Source organism: Myodes glareolus, chromosome 3 (assembly GCF_982192425.1).
Source record: "Myodes glareolus chromosome 3, mMyoGla1.1, whole genome shotgun sequence".
In the NCBI taxonomy this organism is placed as follows: Eukaryota; Metazoa; Chordata; class Mammalia; order Rodentia; family Cricetidae; genus Myodes; species Myodes glareolus.
The window spans coordinates 66,198,237-66,220,454 of NC_142028.1; the positions used below are offsets into that span (position 1 = coordinate 66,198,237).

At 48.5% G+C, this 22,218-nt stretch overlaps 1 protein-coding gene across 1 annotated transcript in view; it reads right to left on the bottom strand.

The window, feature by feature from the left end:
* The window catches only part of Csmd2 (CUB and Sushi multiple domains 2), a 562,459-nt gene that overhangs the window by 190,734 nt on the left and 349,507 nt on the right, over positions 1–22,218 (bottom strand). The window contains exons 14-15 of the mRNA XM_085686610.2: positions 6,021–6,347; positions 3,088–3,282 (exon numbers count right to left, since the gene is read on the bottom strand). Coding sequence (XP_085542736.1) covers positions 3,088–3,282; positions 6,021–6,347 — 522 coding nt within the window. The remainder of the gene's footprint in view (positions 1–3,087; positions 3,283–6,020; positions 6,348–22,218) is intronic.

Below are 22,218 nucleotides of genomic sequence, written 5' to 3' on the forward strand. Positions count from 1 at the left end.
CTTAGGGATGCAGCAGCATGCTGGAAGTTGGTCCCAGAGCAGCGTGGTGGTGGTGGCAACAAGTGGGTACTTAACCCAAGCAGAGCTGGCTAAGGGTTTGGGTTTGAGGCTGAAAGGGCAGGGAGGGTCCTGCCTTGATTAGGTGGTACAGGCTCAGTAACAGAAGAGAGGCAAGCTCCTGGGCCTACCCTAGTGCCTGACACACAGAAGATGCTCAACCAACATCCGCAAAGGGATGAGATACTGGTTATAAGCAAAGCTGCTTGGACAGGAGGCCTCAATGTCCAAGGCCCAGCTTGTGACATGAGTGTTGGGAACCCGAACTCAGGTCCTGCTTATGTGGCAAGCAGCTTACTGCCTGAAACATCTCCCCAGCTGCTGCTCCGAATTCTTAAACAGTTTTCCCACGGGAAACGAACTTTACTTTTTTTGAACTTAAAAAAAAAATTGCACATGGACACGGTTTGAAAGTTTCATGACAGCCTCCTTTTACAGACTGACATATGAAGGCGCTCAATAGAGCTCACCGTTCTCTTTGTTCCCCAATGTAATTCTGTGAGCCTGAGTGTTTTCCTGGGTCCAGTTTGAGAGTCTTTGTTTTTAAGGGGGACTTAAATTACCTCCATTGTCATAACGGATACGTTTGTCTCACTACTGTCATTTCCTTATGCTCCCATTTTCTGGGACTTGTCTTGGGCGACAGGCAATACGCTTCCCTTTGTTTTAATTTCCTACTGGGATGTGAGAAGTAGAAAACCTGCTTTTTGTTCTCGGGAGGAATACTTTGAAGTCTTTCATGAAGACGTTTGATATTACAATCTCTGCAGCGATATAATCCTAAAAGGGCAGCCCAGGATCTGAGTGTAAATCCTGGCGCCATTGTTCACAGGCAGGGAGGGTGCTGGGTAGGTGACCTGTCTTCTTGGACATCAGTCAGGCCAATAACTCTCCCTGCTCCTGGGGGCTGGTGCTAGGTTGCAATTCGGTGACATATGCCAACACCTGCCACAGAAGGACACGTGATTTGGTTCTTCTGATGACGAGATGAACATGCAGGACATCCAGGCACTGCTGGAAAGCAGCCGCCTGCATCTGGAAACCTTTCTTAGGACATTTCTGACTTTCACATACCCAACTACAAACACTGCTGTTGGCCACTCCCAGCTTAGCCACGCAAGTGAGGCCCTTGGCTGCCTTTGAGAGGCAGCGACAGAGTGGAGTCGAGAGGTTGAAAGTATTCCCTCTCTGGCCCTTTAAGAAAACCTCTGTCCCCTCCTGCCTTCAGATCTGCAGGTGCCTGTCTTTCTCCTTTCCGAATTTAGAAGCCATTTCCTTCTTACCTTGTCCTATTACAGTCTCTAAACCGGAGTGGCTCTCAGAATTTATTAAGAGTGCCTAAAAGGCCATTAGTGTCTTCATTTAATTGTCCACCAGGTGGGGATACTTAATTAAAAAAAATACACAGAAAAGAGCCAGACAAAGATGCTGATCAAGAAGCTGGTCCTCGCCAGGCTCAGACTGGAGCAGGAAGCAAGGTGATGAGGGCACACTCCTGGGCCTTGTGTCTCCCCTGCTCTGAGATTTTTAACTTTACTGTTCTCAAACATATGACCTCTCCCTCTGATCTGATTGGTCTGATGAAGAAATGGTTAAAATCAAGTTCAAATACTATCAACCACCACACATACTGAGGGTTCTCTGTCTGCCAGTCACGCCTACAGCAACTCGGCTGGGAGGTTCTTGAAACACCTGCCTTTTACGGATGGGGAAACTGAGGCACAGAAGGGCCATGTAGCTTCCCCAGCGTGACCTAATTGGTTGGCCATTGGTGGAGAGAGTAGGTTTGCCTGTGACACATTTCTCATGGAGGGTATGTGTGCAGGTTAAGGAATCATTCATTCATTCATTCATTCAACAAGCAGCATTAACTGAGTGTTGCGCAGCTGTTGGACACTGCGGGTGGAAGGCTGTGAGCCAGGATAGTCTTAACTTTGCGGAGCTCCCGCACCAACGGGAGCACAGCGCTTGCTTTATGCTTGTTGGGACCCTTGAAAGATGCCTATCTTTTATCATCCTCTCATCTCTTTTCTGTTTTCCAGTTGAAAAACTAGAGGCTCCAGAGGAGAACCGGCTCATCCAGAGGTCTCCGGAGGGTCCTTACTATCTCACAACTCTCAGCTGGGTGGCAAAGCCCACTCAAGAGCCCTCCCCTCCTTATCCTCCTGGGACCTCTCACTTATGGGGTGGGATCTGGGTCTGAGGCGGGTCTCACAGGTCTCCATCCTTTGTCTATGACCAAGACAGACAAAACCACAGCCCCTGCCTGTCCAAACGGCACGACCACCCTAAATGTACCTTTGGGACATGCAGCATCTATCTATTGAGAGTCTCGCAGACCACTGATCTGGGCCAGGCCCTGTGCATGGTACACAGATTCGACATGAGCCCTGTCCTCAGGAGACACCCTGTGTTTGAAATCTGCTGTCTGCTGAATCAAACGCTTGTCCGGGAAGTTCCAAAACTGCGCTGAGACACAAGGTAGGGCTGGGCAAGGTAGGGCTGGGCAAGGTAGGGCTGGCCAGGTAGTGAGCCTGGCACTCACTGAGAGTCACGTGTCTTCCAGTTGGCCTGTCCTACATCACCTGGAGAGTGACCATAGGATATCGAGGCAGCGTTTAAAGGGTACAGCTGCTGGAGCAGGGAGAGGCCAGAAATAAGAAGACTGAACATAGGCAGGAAAGGACAACAGGCATCCCTGTGTGTGGGACTAGGGACTCACTGGGACAGGAAGTAGAAGCCCAGGTCCTCACAGCTGCTGAATAGTGAGCTCTGAGTTGAAAGAAGACACCCTATGGTGACTGACATTCCAGAAGCAGTTTGGCCTGTTTAGCTTCTGGTTACAGTTCAAATTCTCAGGCAAAGCATTCCCGTCAGGCCTTTCACCCCAGTATGAGGGCAAGGAGAGGCCCTGGGTCACTGGAGGAGAAGACGGACGGACGCAGAGATGGACCATGGTGACTGGAGCCACTCATTCAGTCTCCTCAGCCTGCGGGATGACAGCCACCGTCGTAGCCCGTGGGCACTCACCTTCACAGCGCAACACGGCACTGTTCCACACCACGCTGCCCTCCTTCAGAACACAGGTGATGGTCTCAGAGCCCTGGGTCCCGAGGAAGCCTTCGTCACACAGGAAGGAGATGGAGCTGCCCAGCTGCAGGCTGTCACCAAACCGCTTGCCGTTTACTGGAACGCCAGGATCTGGGCACTCGTTGTGCCGGAAGGCTGAGGAAGGGCGTGGGAGACCCAGGCAATGATTAGATGCAGGGGGGGGGGGGTCACACACATGAACCGACAAAGAGAAATGAGCTGCCACTAGCCTCAGAACTCCGTGGCTTCCTTAAGAACTTGGCATGCTGGGAGGGATGCTACACTGTGGTTATGAAAGATAGAATCCATTGGCCACGAAACAGGCCCACAATAAACTTGAACTTCGGCCTGTCTGAGCGCTTCATTCTAAGGAATGCTGATAAATCAGGTGGTGAGCTGTGTTCCTCATGGTCGCTAATCGAATCACATCAAAATTCTATCACGGAGATATGATTACCCTCCTTTACCAGAGGGGAAACTGAGGTTCCATGCAGCTAAGTGGCAGATCTGTCTTTTCAATGTCAAGTCCACTCCACGCTTCAGATCGCCAAGGGACCACAGATGGTGCAGGGAAGATGGGCCCCAGCCCTGTGACACTAAGAGAAGCCAGACATCATGAAGTAGGTGCCCTGGAATTAGCCTTGTCTGAAGCCATTGCCTTTATGACCTTGCTGAATGCCAGGACTGCTTCTCCTTCTGCCAGGTAACTGATAATGGGATGAGTGAGCCAAGAAAGAGAGACAGGACACTGTGCGTGGCACTGAACATTGTCTCTTATTAGCATGTGGTCCTGGGCCATGTTTGTCAAGCTACTACATCTCAGTTTCCTGACCTATAAAATGGATCGTGCACATCTCCGACAGGGTCAATGGGGGTCATTCTGAAGGTTGAGGCTTTGGTGGCTGTATTTCCTGAGCATGAGTCCCTGTCCTCCAAGGGACTGCCCTTCCCTGCGGGAAAGGATATCCTTTCCCCCACCAACTTGGCCAGAAACATTCCTGGTCTTTATTCACCGATGATGCCTGGGAAGCCAGGCCCCGTCTATGCCCCCGATGTACAAAGGATGGAGACAGGCTCCATCGCCGCGTGTGAGTGGACATGAAGACTGTTGGTTTAACACAAGCATGGCTGAGTCTCCACACCCTTCTCTATGAAACACGAGGGGCTAGGTCAGCCTGGACTCGGTCTCCCCCTTGTCCGCATTAGGAACTATGGCCGTGAAATTGACACTGAGAGCTGAGACGAGTGGAGCTTGGGGCTTGAAAGTCAAAACCCTACCAGTCACATATATGTACATGTGCACGCACACATGTATGCACACATTTCTGCATGCATGCGTACACACCTATTCAGCAATGATTTGGGGCTCTTTCTTGCAGCTGAGAGCTTGCAAGGGCATGGGAAGATAAATAACATACGTGCTCCCGTTCTAGAGCCCATGGCCTCATGGAAAATGGGTTTGAGGACAGAGAAGCTAAAGGCCAGAACCATTAGTGCTAGGGCAGCAGGCATAGAAGATGGGGTGGGGGTCCTTCTATTTCCTTCTATCCCTAGGCCATTGTGACAGGAACTTCCTGGTGATGGGGTGGGGAGGGAGACAGAGTGGGCACTGATTATTTCCAGTGAGTCTGCTGCCCTGGAATTGGGTGAATGGGGCTTCAGCTTGGGTTACAAATGGCTAATCCCACAGCACCTAGATTTTAAAGGGTGGGTGAGACAAGGGACAAGGCTTCTGTGACAAGGGTGGGAGCTGGTGCTGGGAGGAGAGAGGTTCTGTCAAAATGCGTGAGATGGATGAGCAACTGCAGAGCATTTCCCGTGTGTGCATGTGTGTGTGCATGCGTGTGCATGCACGTGCGAGTGTGTATGTGTGTGCACATGTGTGTGTGCATGCATGCGCATGCATGTGTGAGTGTGTGCATGCACGTGCGAGTGTGTATAGGTGTGTGTGAGTGTGTACATATGTGTGAGTGTGTGCACATGTGTGAGTGTACATGTGTGTGAGTGTGTGCACACGTGTGAGTGTGTGTACGTGTGTGTGAGTGTGTGTTTGTGTGTAGAAGTCTGAGTCAGAGCCTAAATTTCCCATCCTGGTGGAAAGAAGCTGGTTAATGACTCCCAGTCACAGCCAAGTTCACCAGGTTTATGGCTTCCTGTGACCTCATTATGGGTTGTTGCTCCCTGGAAGCTTGCCATTCCCAGGTCTTACCCATTTCTCAAGTCCACTGAATCTGGAGACACAGACACGAGAAAAAAACCATGGCTGAGCTTCAGGTTGGGCTACAAGCTCGGGAAGGAGAATGAAGGTGACAGCTTCCATACTGGCCATGGGAGCGACTGTGAGAAATGACTTCTGAGAAGCTGCAGTAAGCCTCTGGGGAAACGTCAGGGAAACACAGCTCAAGGTCCTGGTTTCTGTTTGATTGTGGGGGAGGGGACTAGGCCAAGGCCAAATGCAGAATGGCAGTGGTCAGGAGGAAGCGACATTTGGGGATCTGGGGATTTGGGGGTGGGGAGCTGACGAGAGAACTTAAGGGGCGTTTCCCCCTAGGGCCTCCCTGCTTCTAGCTGGGAGAAGACATCTATGGAAATAAATGCTTACAGGCTGTGACACCTCAGGAATGAGCAGTTGGCCTGCCCAGGAGAAAACTCTATGATCTTCCTGGAAACTGGGAGCTGGGAGGAGCTGGGAATAGCTGGGAGGAGCTGGGAGGAGCTGGGAGCACCAGCAGACCCAGTAGCAAAACCCACTTTGGGGCTAGCCCACTGCACTGCTGATCCTCCATGGGAGCACCTTCAATCACTCTCTCAGTAGAAGCTCAGAGGGAGGACTCACTGGTAAAGGCGATGTTGGTGACAGAGGGAGCACTTACTGGTAAAGGTGATGTTGAAGCCCCTCTTGCCTGTGGAGTGGTCGGTCTGGAACTCTAGACGGGCTACGTGGCCACTGCTGGTGATGGAGGAGGGGAGCTGATTCCCTGAGAAGGTGCCTAGAACCGGGGCCTCGGCCGTGGCGCCATCTTTAATGACTAGGAAATCAAACTGAGGCTCCACGTCAATGTCGTTGAAGGCCAGGTGGATGCGGCTCTCAGGCCGGGCCAGGATGAGCCAGACGCAGTGAAGATGGTTGCCGTAGTCCTCAGGGTAGTTAGGAGACAGGACGATCCCAGAGGGGCTGGTGAAGTTGAAGAAGCAGGAAACTGTAAGGGAAGAGCAGTGGGGGTTAGGGAGTACCTCCCGTAGTTTGCAGGAGCCACTGAGGACTGGCCCTGGGAGGATGATCTTCATCTTCGCGGAAAGAGAAAGAATGAATGACACCGGGTTGGGCTGGACTGGCTGGGTGCAAGGTTGTAGCTGGGAGGCATGCTGGGTTCCATGCTGGGTATAGCGATGAAGTGCCCTTTGGCAAAAGGCATCTATGGCAGAGTTGGTTTTTTATTAGCCTCTCTCTCACTTCAATATGCCCACCCGAGGCAGCTTTGCTGTCCTTGGTCCCTTGGGAAGAAACCACCATTCAAGCAGACTTGAAGAGGCACAAGCTGACCCTTCTCAACTTGGTTTATAGTAATAAAGGACATGACTTAATGACACAGGGGTGACAATCTCCCAATAGAGGGGACCACACCCACCTCTTTCCTCTAAATGTCTTTGATAGGAGAGAATCCATGTCAGATCCATAAGGATTCTAACCCCTTCAAACCCCAATCACATTGTGCTGTGTGATCACCATATTTCAGAGGCCAAAGCCTTTGAGGAACAAGATAGGGGCCTGTGACAGAGTCCAGATGCTCTGCCCATTTCCTGTCATCTCTCTCCACTCTACCCCAAGGATCCACTCAAACGGAAGCCTGGAGTTGTCATCATGCCGATTCCTAACAGACCCTACAAGGAGGTTTAGGGAGAACACTGCAGTGCATGGAAAAGCAAACCAACGTACTAAACCAAAACTTAAAAGGAAAATGACAGGGTGGAGAGAAAAGAATCACAATAGCTATGATATAGGGAACATATCAGGGCTGAGCAGAAGTTTATCCATTACTCTAGGAGCTGCCCCGAGTCAAGCAAAGAGTACACTCAGAGGATTCGGATGGGAAAGTAGAATCCCTGTGCAAATGCAGCACACGCCAGTAGGGAAAGCACAGAGGAAAAAAAAAACATAAAAATCAACACCAATGGGGTTGCATGAGCGCTCAGGCACGCAATCATTGCGGGCTGTTGACTAAAGACACAATCTTTTGGGGAGGTAGGGTATGATCTTCTAAGAGTCACAGACTACACCACACTCCAGCTCCGTAATCTCTGGGAATTAATTCAAAAGACAAAGAGACACAGGGATAAAGATGTTGATGGTGATATAATTCCATCACAGAGGAAAAATGCCAACCACCTATATGTCAGCCCAATAAAGGGAAGTAAATTATAGACTTTAATGTGGTGCCGTGTGAAGGCAATCATTAAAGTGATAAATACGACCCTGTGGAAAGAGCGCTAACTATCATTTTAAGTAAAATAGTAGGTCATAAAATTATACGTGTACCTTTGATGATAGCTATTAAATGCTTGTTTATATATGGGTAAAGATTGGACAGGAGCCCCCAAATAAAAACTGTATTAGGGTTGTAGGTTTCTGGGAGACTTCTTTCCAAATGAAATAACATCTAATTTTTGTGGCTGCAGGAATGGTGCAGGCTCATTGTAAACAAACAGAACCACAAAGAGGTAATAACGAACAAAGGCCACTATGTGAGTCCCCCTTTAACACGAACATTTATGCACGGTGTTAATGATACCGCGGCTTAGGGACTGGGGACGTGGCTCAGTTGGTGGGCGTGTCTCACAAGGGCCCAAGTTGCCTCCCTAGCACCTACATGAAAAGCTGGGGGGTGGTGGTATGTGTTTGGAGGTGAAGAGAGAATGTCTTCTGGGGTTTGATAATCAAGCAGCCAAGCCTAATCAGTGAGTTCCAGGTCCCAGGAAGAGGTGCCTCGAAAACCAATTTGGATGGCACCTGAGGAGTGATACAGGAGCTTAGCCTCTGGCCTCTGTACAGACATGCATGTGTGCACGCACACCCACCCACATATACCCACCAACGGATATACCACCACACAGATACCAACATGCACACATACTCCCATGTGCGCGCACATTCACACACACACAAATACTGATGCCTGGATGAATCTATTTGAGTTGCTAATTAGAATAAAGCCAAGTTGAAAACGAAAATCATGTTTGCTAAATTTAAAAGACAACAAACACACGGAGGAAGCACCGGCTCCGTGTGCGGCATTTCAGGCTGGCTCTGCTGCCCCAACCATGTCCTTTTCTGAAAGAAGTGTGTCTTTTCTAGCCGCCTCTGGAAGCGCTCCCATTCAACTCAGCAAAAGGAGCTCGGATACTAAGATCCAGCCAGTTTATCCCTGAGATCATATTATTGCTTAAGTATAGGAAGAACCTGTGCCAAGGGGAGAAAGGGGCATTAAAAACACTTTCAGGCAGTGCGAGAGAAAGTTGATGGTGGTGATTATTATGTATTATTGAGCATTTACTAAGTATAGACCCTGCTCTAAGTGCTTCCATCAAAGACCCGATTTAGCCATCCCAGGACCCCCACAGGGTGGGTACCATTACTAACCTTATTTAAAACGGAAGCCACCAATTCACAGAGAGGGTAAGTTGCCAAGGCCACTAGTTCGTGCTAGGCAGTGCCAACCAACTAGGCAGTTGAAGTATTCCGACTCTGGGACTGAAGCTCATAGCGACTCCTTCCAACTGTCTCCCACTCTGAACCAAAGAACATCCACGGGACCTGAGTCTGCCGGTGGAGACCTGGAGGAAGCTCCTCACATCTGCAGGAGATCTACCTGTCTACCCGAGGCATGACGTCAGCACCAAGTTAGGCTAGGCGGGGATCTTCCCACAGTCATGCTGTCTCCAGATGTGGACAAGTCCAGATGGAGCATCATACAAACGACAGACAAAGGTAATAACCTTTGAGACGGACAGGAGACAGTCACGTGGTCTGTTAAGGAAGTCTAAAGAGACTTGCTGTGAGAATTTAATTCCTACCACCTGAGCCTGCTGTCACCGTGCTGAGACCCGAATCTCTTTTGTCTTTCTATACAAAGGCACTATTTTGCCTTGTTTTTCTCACGGTGCTGCACGGTGAGCCCAGGACCCCTTACATGCTAGGCAAGTGTTCAACCACTGAGCTATGTCCCCAGCCCTTATGGGTACCTCTTGGGACCCTTAGAGCAGTTACATATGACAGCTTAGCTTATCTTGCCAATCACCTTGTCACTAGGTCAGCGTATTATAGACTTGCCCCCTTCACTCCAGAGGACACTTCTGAGAGCAGGAATCTTGCCAACTTGATTCTTTTAACTTCTGAGTTAATGGCTCTCGTGGCCGCTGGCACACAGTAGGTAATCAACTAACGCTTCCTGAACTGAATCAGCCAGCATCGTCTACCTTGAAAAGAGGGCGATATGAGGATGGACACCTCATAAGCCCATCCCATTCTCAAACTTGGGCACCTGAATCGGCCAAACTCTGGAAATAAAAACTTGAGTCAACTCAGGAACCTAGGGGAAAATAGGGTAGAGTGACCTGCAAGGCATTTCTCTGAGACATGGTACAGACGTGGACCCAAGTAACATAGGGTGCGATCCAGCTGAAATGTGAGAGCCAAGATAAGAGGAAGTTGCTCTCAGATGTCCAAGGTTTCAAGAATGTATTATTCACATAAATATCATAAAATGCCACTTGGAGGGATTTTTTTGCCCCATGCCATGAAGGGATGAATCAAAATGAAGAATTCAAGGACCAAAAAGATGTGGTTCATAAAAAATAAAAAGTCGGCAAAGAACAAATACACGGAAGAATCTGGTAATTGCTATGAAGGTGACTATAAAATGGAACGTGAATATAAAACATGTTCCTTGGAAGAGAGCACATACAACATCATTCCACTCAGAACCCTTGGGTAAAATATTTCAGATTCTACTGATATCATGGGGAAAGGTGGAGCGAGGAGATATGCTAATTTCCTCATCTTGCAAGAAAGTCTGTTTTATAGTTTCTGTGGTTAATTAGAGAAATATAGGTTAGAGCATGTATTTAAAGATGTTAAGTGTAATTAGTAATAGAATATGAAGTAGCTTATCTTCAAAATTACCAAAAGGGGAGAAAGCAAAAGCAGTCAATTTAGAAAGGAAAAAAAAAGTGGATTTCAAAGGAAGCACCATGGATGTTTAAATGCAAAGCAGGATGCTTTAAAAGGAAGACAAAATGTAATTTGTAACAACAAATGTGTACAGGTTTACTTGCTAGGAAGACAAATCCTTCAACTGGGGCTGAAATACAAGGCTAAGATAACGAGACCCTGAACAGTGACAGGATAGGCGGGATTACCCAGTCTTTACCCTGGAAGAGAGTTCGAGTTCACCCAAAGCTTGGGTCCCCAAATATCACATTTCAATTGGTTGAAGGGGTCTAGACATTAGGATCATCTTCAATAGCAGCCAGGATGTTAAAGTCCCTGGGGCTGGAAAAATGGCTCAGTGGGTAAAATGCCTAACCAGACAAGCGGGAAGACTGGAGCCGAGATCCTAGCACCCATAGGCAAGTCAGGCGCAGCAGGTACAGTAGGTACTTCCAGTGCTAGGGGTGGGAATGGGTGGATCCCTGATGCTCACTGGCAGCTGGCCTTGTCAAATCAAGGAACTTAAGGTTCAGAAAGAGGTGCTGTCTCAAAAACTAAGGTGGAGAGTGGCTAAGGAAGACACCTCAAGTTGACCTCTGGCCCCTATGCATGTGTTCCTGTATACATCCATGTACACGCAACACACACACACACACACACACACACACACACACACACACACACACACACACACCTCTAAATTTAAGACTCAGTTCCCGGCTGTTGTAGTACTCCTGATTCTTGATCCTTCTTTAAGGTTAAGGGCTTTCTGGAGAGTTCCCCAGACATTTCTTCTCGCACTCTGAAGGAGACAGGGCTGATTACTGACACTATTCGAGCAAGGATGTGACCTTTCAAAGCTCTTGCCTTCCAGCTCTAGAGATGACCGAAACCTGTCCCAGGGCGGGCAGGCAAAGAAGTGCTCTCTGTCCCAAAGAGCTCTACCCTTCCTTGCTCTGGAATATTCCACAAAGGTCACATTATCAGCGAATGGGAGGAGCTGTTTTCCTAGTGTCCCGAAAGAGAAGCACTGGGAAAGAGTTGGATCGCATCACCACCAGCAAGCATCCATCTTAGAGGGCGAGCCAAGCCGGGGATGCTCTGCTGCAGAATCTCGACCTTGAGCAAAACTTCGCATCAGAGCGCTCTTGTAAGGCCCAGGCTCGAGGAATAATAATGGAGGAAAACTCATTAACAGCTAGGTGTGTAATTACTGGACGTAATAGGAATTTAATATTGATCTTGAGTGGGAAATACAAGAGGCTTGCTAGAAAATTCACCGTGCTTTCCTTTTGGTGTTCTTATGCAAACTTTGCTGTTTTCAAAATGTCAATTAAAATGGATGGCTGATAAAGCCAAGGTTGCTTTCACTAATCCTGACAACGACTTAAAGGCCAAAATGATATTTACGACACGGATGGGAACATTCAGAATGAAGACATGTCAGTTACGATTTTGTGTGTCCCCAAGGTACCAATGTAGACATAATAAAATATCTAAATCTGAGGGCCAAAAGAATAAAGATAAGAAAAATCTAAAAGGTCTAATGAATGGTGTGTATTAAATGATACCTTGTGGCCTTTAAACTTGGGACACAACCTTTTTTGTGTGTCTAAAACAGGGTCTCACATAGGCCACGCTGGCCTTGAACACCCTACACAGCCAAAGGATGACCCTGAACTTCTGACCTTCCTGCCTGTATTGGGAAGCATGTGCCACCGGGTTGGGTTTCATTTGTTTCTCTCATCTGTGGCCTTGCTTTGTAGCCCTACCTGGTCCAGTGCTTGCTACACAGCCCAGGCTTGTCTGAAACACATGATGATCCTCCTGCCTCAGCTTGCCAATGTTTCACACACGCTTATGTGCCATGTCTCTTTGGAAAATGACCTTCCTCGATGCCCACAGGACATTAAAAATGTGGACCCTCCATTAGACTGCAAGGCTATCTCCACCAATTCAGTCACAGCACAAAACCTATTGCATCATTTGCAGGGAGACAAATGTCACCCAGGCTAAGGACTGGCTTGATCATCCTTTTGGCTGCTAAGCCACCCAAACGATAGTAAGTGACAGTCAGCAGGTGCTCCGTGACTTCATCCAAAATCAAAACCCAAGCTCAACGGGCAGCAACTCAGAGGCCACACACAGACAGGTGTAGAGCCCGGAAAAGGGACCCAGTGACATTTACCTCTGTTCTCTGATAAAGCCACGAAATCAACAATGAGAGAATAAGGAAAAATGCCTCATTTCTGGAAACCATCAAATAAGTTTCTGGGTTCAAAGGGGAAAGAAGAATTGGGCTGTCAATACGAAAGCCTCTGTGCTGGTGCTGGCAGCCCAGTGCTGGAGGGAGGGCGTGGGCTTCAGAGCCTGACCTGGGACTGCATAACAAAGTGAAGATTTTCAGTGGAAGAGTTCCAAAGAGAGCAAGTAAACAGGGTCACAGTGGGAAGGGAGGACACACGCAGAAGAGCAAAGAGCAGGAAGAAGTGGCTGGCTTCGGAAGAGACAGAAAAATTTCTGGTCAATCTACTCCAAATATACAGAGTGTATTCTGTATGTTCGTATGGGTTCATGCAGGGATGTGTGCATGTGTACACACATACACACACCTATACCTAGAAAATGAAAGAGGAGGTTCTAATAAAATTATGGTGATAATCTAACCACAAAAGACGGTAGCCAACATATTAGTGAACGCACAGCTGTGATGTGAAGGTGAGGATCCCCCAGGCAAACAGGAATCTGAAGGAAAAACCTGAAAAGGAGTTTGGGAACTGCTGAGTGGGCGGGGCCATTTCAAGGCCAACATTTCACCGGTGTTAGGCTTATTAGCAATATCCAAGCAGTTCAAATTCACACTAATGAACAATTTCCATGACAATGTAGGGATGTTGCGCATATTCATTCCTGCCTCCTCCCACATGCCAGGTGTAAAGCCCCAGCGACAACACAATCCTGGTCCAGATATTAAATGCAAGCCCCGTTCCTGCCCCCCCCCCATGCATACAGGCAGGAACAAATCAGGGAAACAACCCTCCATTTTAGAAAGAGGTAACATGGCCCAGGCTACAATTATCCTATATCATGGTATAAAGTAAACCCACTTCCAGGTAAGATCCACACTGATTATTTATTCCGGAACTTACTAAAATGTTTCACCTGTTAATAAATGGATCAAGTGCCAAGCTCTCTGAGAACAGCGCTGGTGGCTTATGAGGTGCTAGTTGGCATGCCGAGAGTGTTATCACTTCATTAAGAACAGCAATTGCTGAGGGGGACAAGTTAGGAGTTATCCCATTTTACAGACACGTAAACTGAGGCTGAGAGATCAAGCAGCCCGCTCATCATCATCACAGCCTTCACAAATGAGGCTGAGATGATGAACTCTATTAGCCTGGTGGTTCTCAGTCATGACACCTGATTCCCCCCAGTGGAGGGAAGGCTTGCCAAGCAGACACTAAATTATTTAATGTATTAATACTTGTTATAAAGCTACAATGAAAAAAATTCTGTATGAGTTGATTACAAATGCAACTAGATAAAGCAAGTCCACACACACACACACACACACACACACACACACACACACACACAGGAGTTCAGGAATGTAGCACGCACCCAAGGGCATTTTCAAGACAGCAAGAAGTCAAGACAAAGGGTTAACCAGTTGTTGGAAAAAGTAGGTCTGGGTCTCTCTCTGTGCAGCACAGAAACACTAGAAGAAAATATAAGTAGACCCTGCTTGCAGATGTGGGTGCCGAGGAAGATGATTTTGTTATCCTGAGAGGCCTGAGAAAACCAAAGGCAGAGAGGGCATGGCTGTGCCCGTCTAGAGGTAAATAATAAGAGGAAGATTTGTGTTAAGTTCCGAGATGGGAGAGTAATTTCTGAGCCTCATTCCAAAGTCAGACATCATAAGAAATAATTATTATTTCATACCAAAGAAACGGAAAACTTTTGCCTTTCAAAAAAGACGACAAACAAAAGCTAAATGGTGAGGGACAAACGGAGGGGCAAATCCACGCCTGCTATCACAACCACGCATTCACCCACTTCAGATACAAAGACTGCAGCTCAACAAGAGAGATTTCAAACAGAACTGCTGGCCATGGGAGTGAAAAGGCAACCCACCAAAGAATAAAACCAGCCAGTGAAGAGACAGAAAAATGTACATTATTACAGAACACAAAAATGCTAAATTCCAGTGATTGCACCACCATACAAAGAACATTAGCATGAAACTATGCACAAACAAAACTCAAGAAGGGCTGTCAGGGCTGAGGTATGCATCTCCAAGCGGAAAGGAGAAAGAGAGCAGAGTCATTTGGACGAGACGGCCTCTGGGGGAGGAATGTTTCACTTCTTTGAGACAGTCTCCTGTGGATCAGGCTGGCTTCAGACTCAGCATTTGTCAGGGGGTTGCCCTGACTTTCTGATCCTCCCCTTCCTGTTTCCAACTCCCCAGTCCTGGAATTGCAAACCTGCACCATTATACATTTTGTGTAACATGGGGGACTGAATCCAGCATGTCATGCACGCTAAGCAATTGCTCCTCAGAGCTATGTTCCCAGGCCCTAGAGTTGCATTGCTTTATTTTTTTTATTTTTGGTGACACTAAATGTATTTGAAGGTCTTGAAACCTTAAGCCTAAGTGTAGGTATGTTAAATCTTCTTAAATCTTAATTCTTAATTATATATGTGTGTGAGAGGGTTATGTGCAGGCATGCAGGTGTCCATAGAGTTCAGAGACATTGGATCCCTGGAGTTGGAGTTACAGGTGGTTGTGAGCCACCTGATGTGGAGGCTTATAATTGGACTTGGGTCCTATACAAGAGCAGATGCAATCTGAACGGCTGAGCCCTCTCTCCCGGCCATACATCTTTTCTTGATGTATAATCTATAGCGGTGTTTTGATGAGAAAAATGCCAGATCATCTCATGCCAAAGAAGGCAAGGATGGAAAAGTGAGGACTCTACGGGGAGCTGTGGCCTTGGTGTCTTTAGCGTTAGAAGTTGAGTGTGCTGCTGTGAAGGCAAGGTCATCCTCAAGGACACTGGGAGGGTTGGGGTGGGCTTAGGGAAGCAGAGAATGCTCTGGGCAGTTTCCACAATCTAGTGGAGAACACAGATGGATTGCTGGGCACGGTTGCAGGCCCGACTGAAATTGGTAACCGTGAACTTACAGCAATGCCAATTTGCCTGCTTGGGTGATTCTCTGCAGCAATGCTCACCAGAGCACAAGTGGCCCAATCAGAGCCTCCTTGCTTCATCGTATGTCTCTGGATCAGCAAACTGAGGCCATCTCTGGGGATTGATAGTGTGGCTGAGCTGCAAGCAGGGGTCTTACAAATGCTCCTGTTTCTTTTGCTTTATTCATATATATATATATATGAATATATATATACACACACACATGTAACATATACATAAACACACACATACACATATGTATATACGTATATGTATTTACATATATGTGTATGTGTAAATATACAATATATTAAATGTATTTATGATTTTACTTCATTTTTAGAGAGAAAGCCTCATGTAGCCTTGGCCTGGAAACTTGCTAGGTAGCTAGGATGTTCTTGAACTGATCCCTCCCTCAACCTCCTTAGTGTCAAGTCTACAGGTGTACACATCCTTGCCTGGTTTATGTGGTGCTGGGGATTGAACCCAGGACCTCATATATCCTAGGCAAGCACCCTACCAACTGAGCAACATCCCCAGGAGTCAGCGTATGCTAATGTATCTTTCAAGTTTTCCTGATACCATTTCTGGTGTTAAAGATTGCTGAAAGATATCACCCAACTTTGTTAGCTCCCAAGAGGCTGTGCAAAGTTCTCCAGCGATGTGTCAGGTACCTGGCGGGGGCTCATCTTTATTGTAAGAGCAACTTCAGCCTTTGTTCCCTCTGAGAATAGCAGAGGTGCCTTCTAGAAGTATATACATTGCAAGAGGAACTGCCCAGAGTGTACAGTACTGGCTATGTATTTCCTGAGCACACGGGGTGTCCCATCAATTCAGATTTGCCATAATCTTACTCTAAAGTTACAAATCGAACTCAAGGTTTTCCATTTGCTTTTATTTTTCAGTTCAGGTCCTACTGCTTGGCTAGGCAGGGTTTGGCCACTGGCATCCCCACTTGTGGAGCGTTTTCTTCCCTTGTTTCTGAAACACTGCCCATCGGTGGTCAACTCCACACTCTGCAGGGCTGATGTCGGCATCCGACTGCACCTTCCTACTAAGAAGTCCTCCCTGCCACCTCACTCTGGTACCTTGTAATGCTCAGGGTTCATGTTCCCCATTCCTGGGGTAGCCCTGAAACTGAGGATCCAGACATCCCCAGGAAGATTACTCCAGTCAGAAAGAATGGTAGGTGCAAAGGCCCCGAGGGCAGAGGGGAATGCATGTGGCATATGGGAGGGACCGGGTACTCCAGAACAGCAGAGTGTGGTAGCGGAAAAAGGGACAGGGTGAGCTGCGGAGGATGACAAAGGACTGAAGGGTCATAGGAGGGAGGTGGGGCTGGATTACAGGAACCGAATGAAGTGGGCCCCAAAGTAGACTCCTGGTTCTCCCAGATGCAAGGACCTAAAAGATCTCCAGAAACACTCACACTGCAGACACAGTTTTAAACTGCCAGTTACGCGTCTCTACCAGGCAAGCCACTGGCACCTCCAATGGAATCCAGAACCAAATTTGTATCATTTCCCAAAGACTCCTTCAGGCCTTCCTCTGTGAATGACTCCAGAGGCCCAAGTGAAACATACCAGTGCCTTCTCCCTTGTGGATCAGTTCAGTGGTTTTGAACCTGTGGGTCGCTACCCCTTGGGGTTGAATGGCCCTTTACAGAGGCTGCATATCAGAGAGTATGCGTATTATATATTATAATACGATTCACAAAAGTAGCAAAATCATAGTTACGAAGTAGGAATGAAAATAATTTTATGGTTGGGGTCACCACAATATGAGGAACTGTATTAAAGGATCACAGCGTTATGAAGGTTGAGAACCATTGTCTTAGCCCATCAGTGACTCACTTTCTCCTACTGCTTCATTTCGGCATCTCCCGTACCTGTCACATGTTTATCACACCCCCAGAGGCCGAGCCCCCTGCCCATGCTGCCCTGCTCCACTCTCACACTTTAGGTCTTGCCTCTCTGCAATCTATCCTCCATGTTGGCGCCATCTGGATGGTCAGTTTTGGATACCCCAAACGGTTCTGTGCTATGCTTGTTTGAAGCGCTCTAAAGACTCCCTGCTGCATAGAGGATGAGGTCTAGACTCTTCAAAGGGCGCAAGATTCACAATGGTGAAAAACCAAACACTCCGATCCTCATCCTCCTGCCTGAGTAAGTCCCACATTCCAGACAGACCTTAAAACTGGCAGCTCTACAAATGTGTAATGCTCACCCCTTGCTCACCCTGTATCTGTTTTTTTTTTCCTCCAGGCTATTTCCATTTTCTAGAATGTTCTTTTTCTCTTGTTCACCTGTAAAATGATTAAGCATCATTTCTGGAGAGTGATGTGGCCCTGCCCACTCCACACTTAACTTTCCCTAACTGTAGCCATGGAGTCTGTAGATCAGGCTTACCAACCCCATGCCAGTGACATCCGTAGCTACAACCCCAGCAAACGGAGGCCTAAGGAGTAAAATTCTGCTCTCATAGGGCTCCAGATGGCCAAGGATCTTCCAAACTACATCCACTCCCACTCCTGCCTTATTGGCTCCATCTGTATCATGACACCCATAGCAACACCACTAATAGTCACTATAAGGAAAACAGAGGCCGAGACTCACTACCCATGTGCAGTACGGTTATCACTGGGGAGACAACAGTGGCCAAGACACACATGGCTCTCTGCCTTCCGTTTAATGCAGCAATCACTGAATTTTGTTATGGATGGTGTTAGTTCTTCTCCCCACCCCTACTCTACAGTCTGGTTGACCTGGTTGACAATACCCTCTCTTCTACTGTAACTGACCTTGGTTTGGGCCTGTGATAGAACAAGGAACTGTACACGGATATGACCCAGACATTTACAAACAGAGTGGGGTGGGGGTGGGGGTGGGGAGTGGTTTGTCCCATGATTTCCTCCCGCTGTGAGAACAGCATACTCTCTGCATAGGCTGGTCCCTGAATGAGACGCCACACGGGACCCAACAGAACCAGGATTCATATACAACCCTCATGGACCTTGAGACACTGGCGGTTGCAGGACAGGGTGCGGCTTGGGGACTGGTGACGCCACAGGTAAAGCTGAAAGGGTCTAAAGGGAGTAAACGGTAATGGATGCTCTTCTGGAAAGGTGGCTAGAGAAGGCCTTTGGGAGGATACGGAGGAGGGATGGTCAGGAGGGGGCAGCGCTGTGAGGCCATTCATGGGCAAAGAAGCCGAGGTAGGAAAGCGTTCTGAGGGAAAGATGGGCAAGGGGCGAGGGGGAGTGGGGGAAGGGGGTCATTGCAGATGGGTTCCTAGCCCTTCATGCTCAGGATCTCCCTTGGCATCCAAACTGCCTGCCTGGCACGAAGTCAGCTGAGTCATGGCTAGGGTAGGCATTGCCCAGACCAGGAAACTTGGAAACAATGAAAAGGCGTTACCTAGAACAGAAGGTGCTGGGAATTCTCCTGCGCAAACTGGGGTATACAGGCACTCCACCCTTGGTCCCTTTCACCCGTTACCCTTCATCACGTAGCAGCAGTGTTCCGGTCCATGCTCCTCACTCACCACTAGCGCCCAGCCCTACACTGAAGCTTTCCAGTCGGGTCTGGCACCCAGGTTCTCGCTCTTTGTTCCCAGAGTCCCTTTGAGACCGGCTAGGTTCTTGCTATCGAACACGTGTCCCTTATCAACTCCACCTCTAGGGTATGAACTGGGGGATATTCTGAAGTCGGGCAGCTTCTTGTCACATCTGCACAATCCAGCCCACCCAGTCAGTCCGGGTGCTTAGCCTCGCCTCCAGTCCCTCAGCATAGCCAGCCCCCCAACTTCACTATTCACAGTTTCCAGACGCTGGCTGAGGCTTCGTGCTACCCGCTAAGAAGACAAGTTCCGGCAGCCCGTGAGACAGAGCAGGCAGAAGGCCCCTGGATCAGTATGCCTGGCTAAGTAGCTGAGTCTGAACTCTGGGGTCTCAGTTTTAAGCTTGAAAGCAGACCACGACTTCTTTGGAGAGTGACGTGGAGCTCGGGAGCCCTAAACAATGTGGGCTCGTGTGTCAGTTTTCCTGCTGAGGGACTGGGAGGAGAGGTTTGCATTTTACACCAACTGACTCTGTTTTTAACATGTATAAGAACAGACCAATGACTTGGAAGCCGTGGCTCTATTGTAGAGACTCAGTGCAGTGGGGCCTGGCCGCAAAGCACAGACTGTGCCCGGTGCTTAGGAGGGTGAATTCAGTTTCTAATAATGTTTGAAACAAGGAGTGTGGCCTAGGTCTGTGGCTCAGGGCAGGGTCCACCCTCACACTTTCTCCCAGCATCTCTACTGGGCTCAACCAAGATTGCCCAAGCAAGGCAATAAGAGACACAGGTCTCCCACCCTCCCTGTAATATAGCCGCTACCAAGTCAGACCCCAAACCCAGGGTTTTCACTCTCCTCCTGGTCAATCCAGACTTAGAAGATTCCAGATGAACCCACTTACAGGTGGTGTACCCCTTGGGCAGAAACTGTGATATAAAGGATGCCCTGTCAGTGTCCTTGGAGTGACAGACTACATAACCTGGACTGGAGGGCCGTGTGTTCTGAGTCTAGAGTCTCCAGTGCGATTCTGAGGAACTGAGACACATGGGATGAAGCGTGGTACCTAAGCATCCAGTTTCTTCTGTCCCCAGCAATGGCTGCTCACAAGCGTGTCTCACCTCTGACCACAGCTACCTGTGCCCAACCTTCAAGAACTCTGGATGACTGTTTTATATCTTTGTTCCATGAGCAGGTGTCAGCTGGCCTTTTGGGGTCCTTCTAGAGTTAGCTTTAGTTCCTATTATCCTGGGAAGTCAGGCCCAGGATCAGGGCGGAGAAAATACCAATCTATGCGGTCTCCTGAACTCAGAGGAATTCAATACAGGGAGTGGCTACATCTCCGACAGCTCAAATGGTGCTGTGAGCCCGGGTTCCTATGGCTCTCGGGCCTTCAGGTCTGTCCTCATCCCCGATAGCTGAGCTCTGTCATAGTCTGACAGGTTCCTCAAGGTAGTTTCAGCAGGGCACCCTCGTGGGGTCCAGAGACAACCTCACCCAGTCATGCCTCGAGCTGCCGCCCAGTGAAGACTGGCAAAGAACACGGAGGGCCATTTAGTATGATCACATGGAAGTGCATTTACCCCCAAAAGATGGGCACACAGAGGAACACACAGCCTGAGGAGTCTTGTACTTTAAGTCCTCTGTGGAGCCTCACCGGAGTTAACACAGAGCGGGGGAGCTAGCAGCCCCACTCTGGAAACCCCATCCCGTGACCGCCCTACAAGATGACCGTTAGAGAGCTGGAGGGACAACCATAAACACGAGGCTCCCACAGAAAGGCGAGTTAAACCTTCCTGAGCACCACAGAGCCTGAAGAAACCCACAACCAAGAAGGCTGCACTTAGATCCCAGGCTGATGATGAATTCTCTGAGGGGCTCAACGTGCACGGAGGGGGCACCAGCAGAGCCTCAAACTCCAGTTCCAACACAGAAGCTGCGAGAACAAATGCTGGCCTGCGAAGCTCGGCAGATGCCTCCACAGATCTCTGAGTCAGACGCGGTGGAGCTCAAGGAGAAAAAGGCACAGCCAGATCTCTGGGCATCTGACAGAGAGAAGAAGGCCTGCTGGCATGCTGTCACGCCTGGAGGCACAAGTGGGAGTTGATGGTGATAGCCCATTGTGCTGCCAGGCCAGGTGACTGAGCATGGCTAGATACCATAGCCTGGTCAGTTTCCCCAGTCCCTGCTGCACCCAGACGCTCCTTCCTAAAAGTCTAGACCAGGATTTGGAATCAGCCGGGTTCTCACTTTAGTTCTGGATGGATTCTGGGATTGGAATAGATTATTTTCACGGTGCCATAATCTGAGAAGACTTTGGGAGCCTTGCAGCTAACTTTGCAGCTAACTGCAACATGCTTCCTACCTTCCTGGTGACCACACAGATCAGTGTAATTAATTTGGAAATTGCTTTGTCATAAAAGCGTGTGCTCACCAAACAACCAAGGGCTCCAGGAGGACCATGGGAGAAGCATCCCCTCGATGGCCCCTTCCACCACAGCACTCAGTAAGCAGAAACCCTCGGCAACCATCCTGCTACATTGAAACTAGAGGAAAGCCGAAAACCGCTACAAGATGTGAGGTTCAAGCACGGCGCCATTCATCCTGTCCTTGCTAGGATACCAATGTGCAGCTAGAATTCCATAGACTCCAGGAGACTGTGACCACCATGACAGCTGAAGCCTGGCCAGCCCCAATGTCTGATCATAATATATCACTCCATGTGCCTACGGTGCCACCCCTCACAAGCTGCCATCTCAGCATGTGACCAAACATCTCAGAAGACGTCATAAAAACTCCTAAGTGGCTGACACACACGTCAGTGGTTCAGACGTCTTAATATTTAGATCACAGAGGAACATTCTAGAACTATAATTCCTGGGTTCAGTGAACAAGAAATTTCTGAGAACGAGGCCAGGAATTTCGTATTTTAAAATGTCCAGGCGTGATGTTAATAATGAGCCTGGTTTGGGTCTGTTTTAGACTGAACAGAGCCATCCCAGACACCTCTTTAACGCACAAAGTATTTATTTAAACAAACAAACAACCCCCGCCTCCAAAAAAGAATAGAGCGTGTAACAAGTGATAGATGCAGGATCCATACCGGCCTGATGCTAC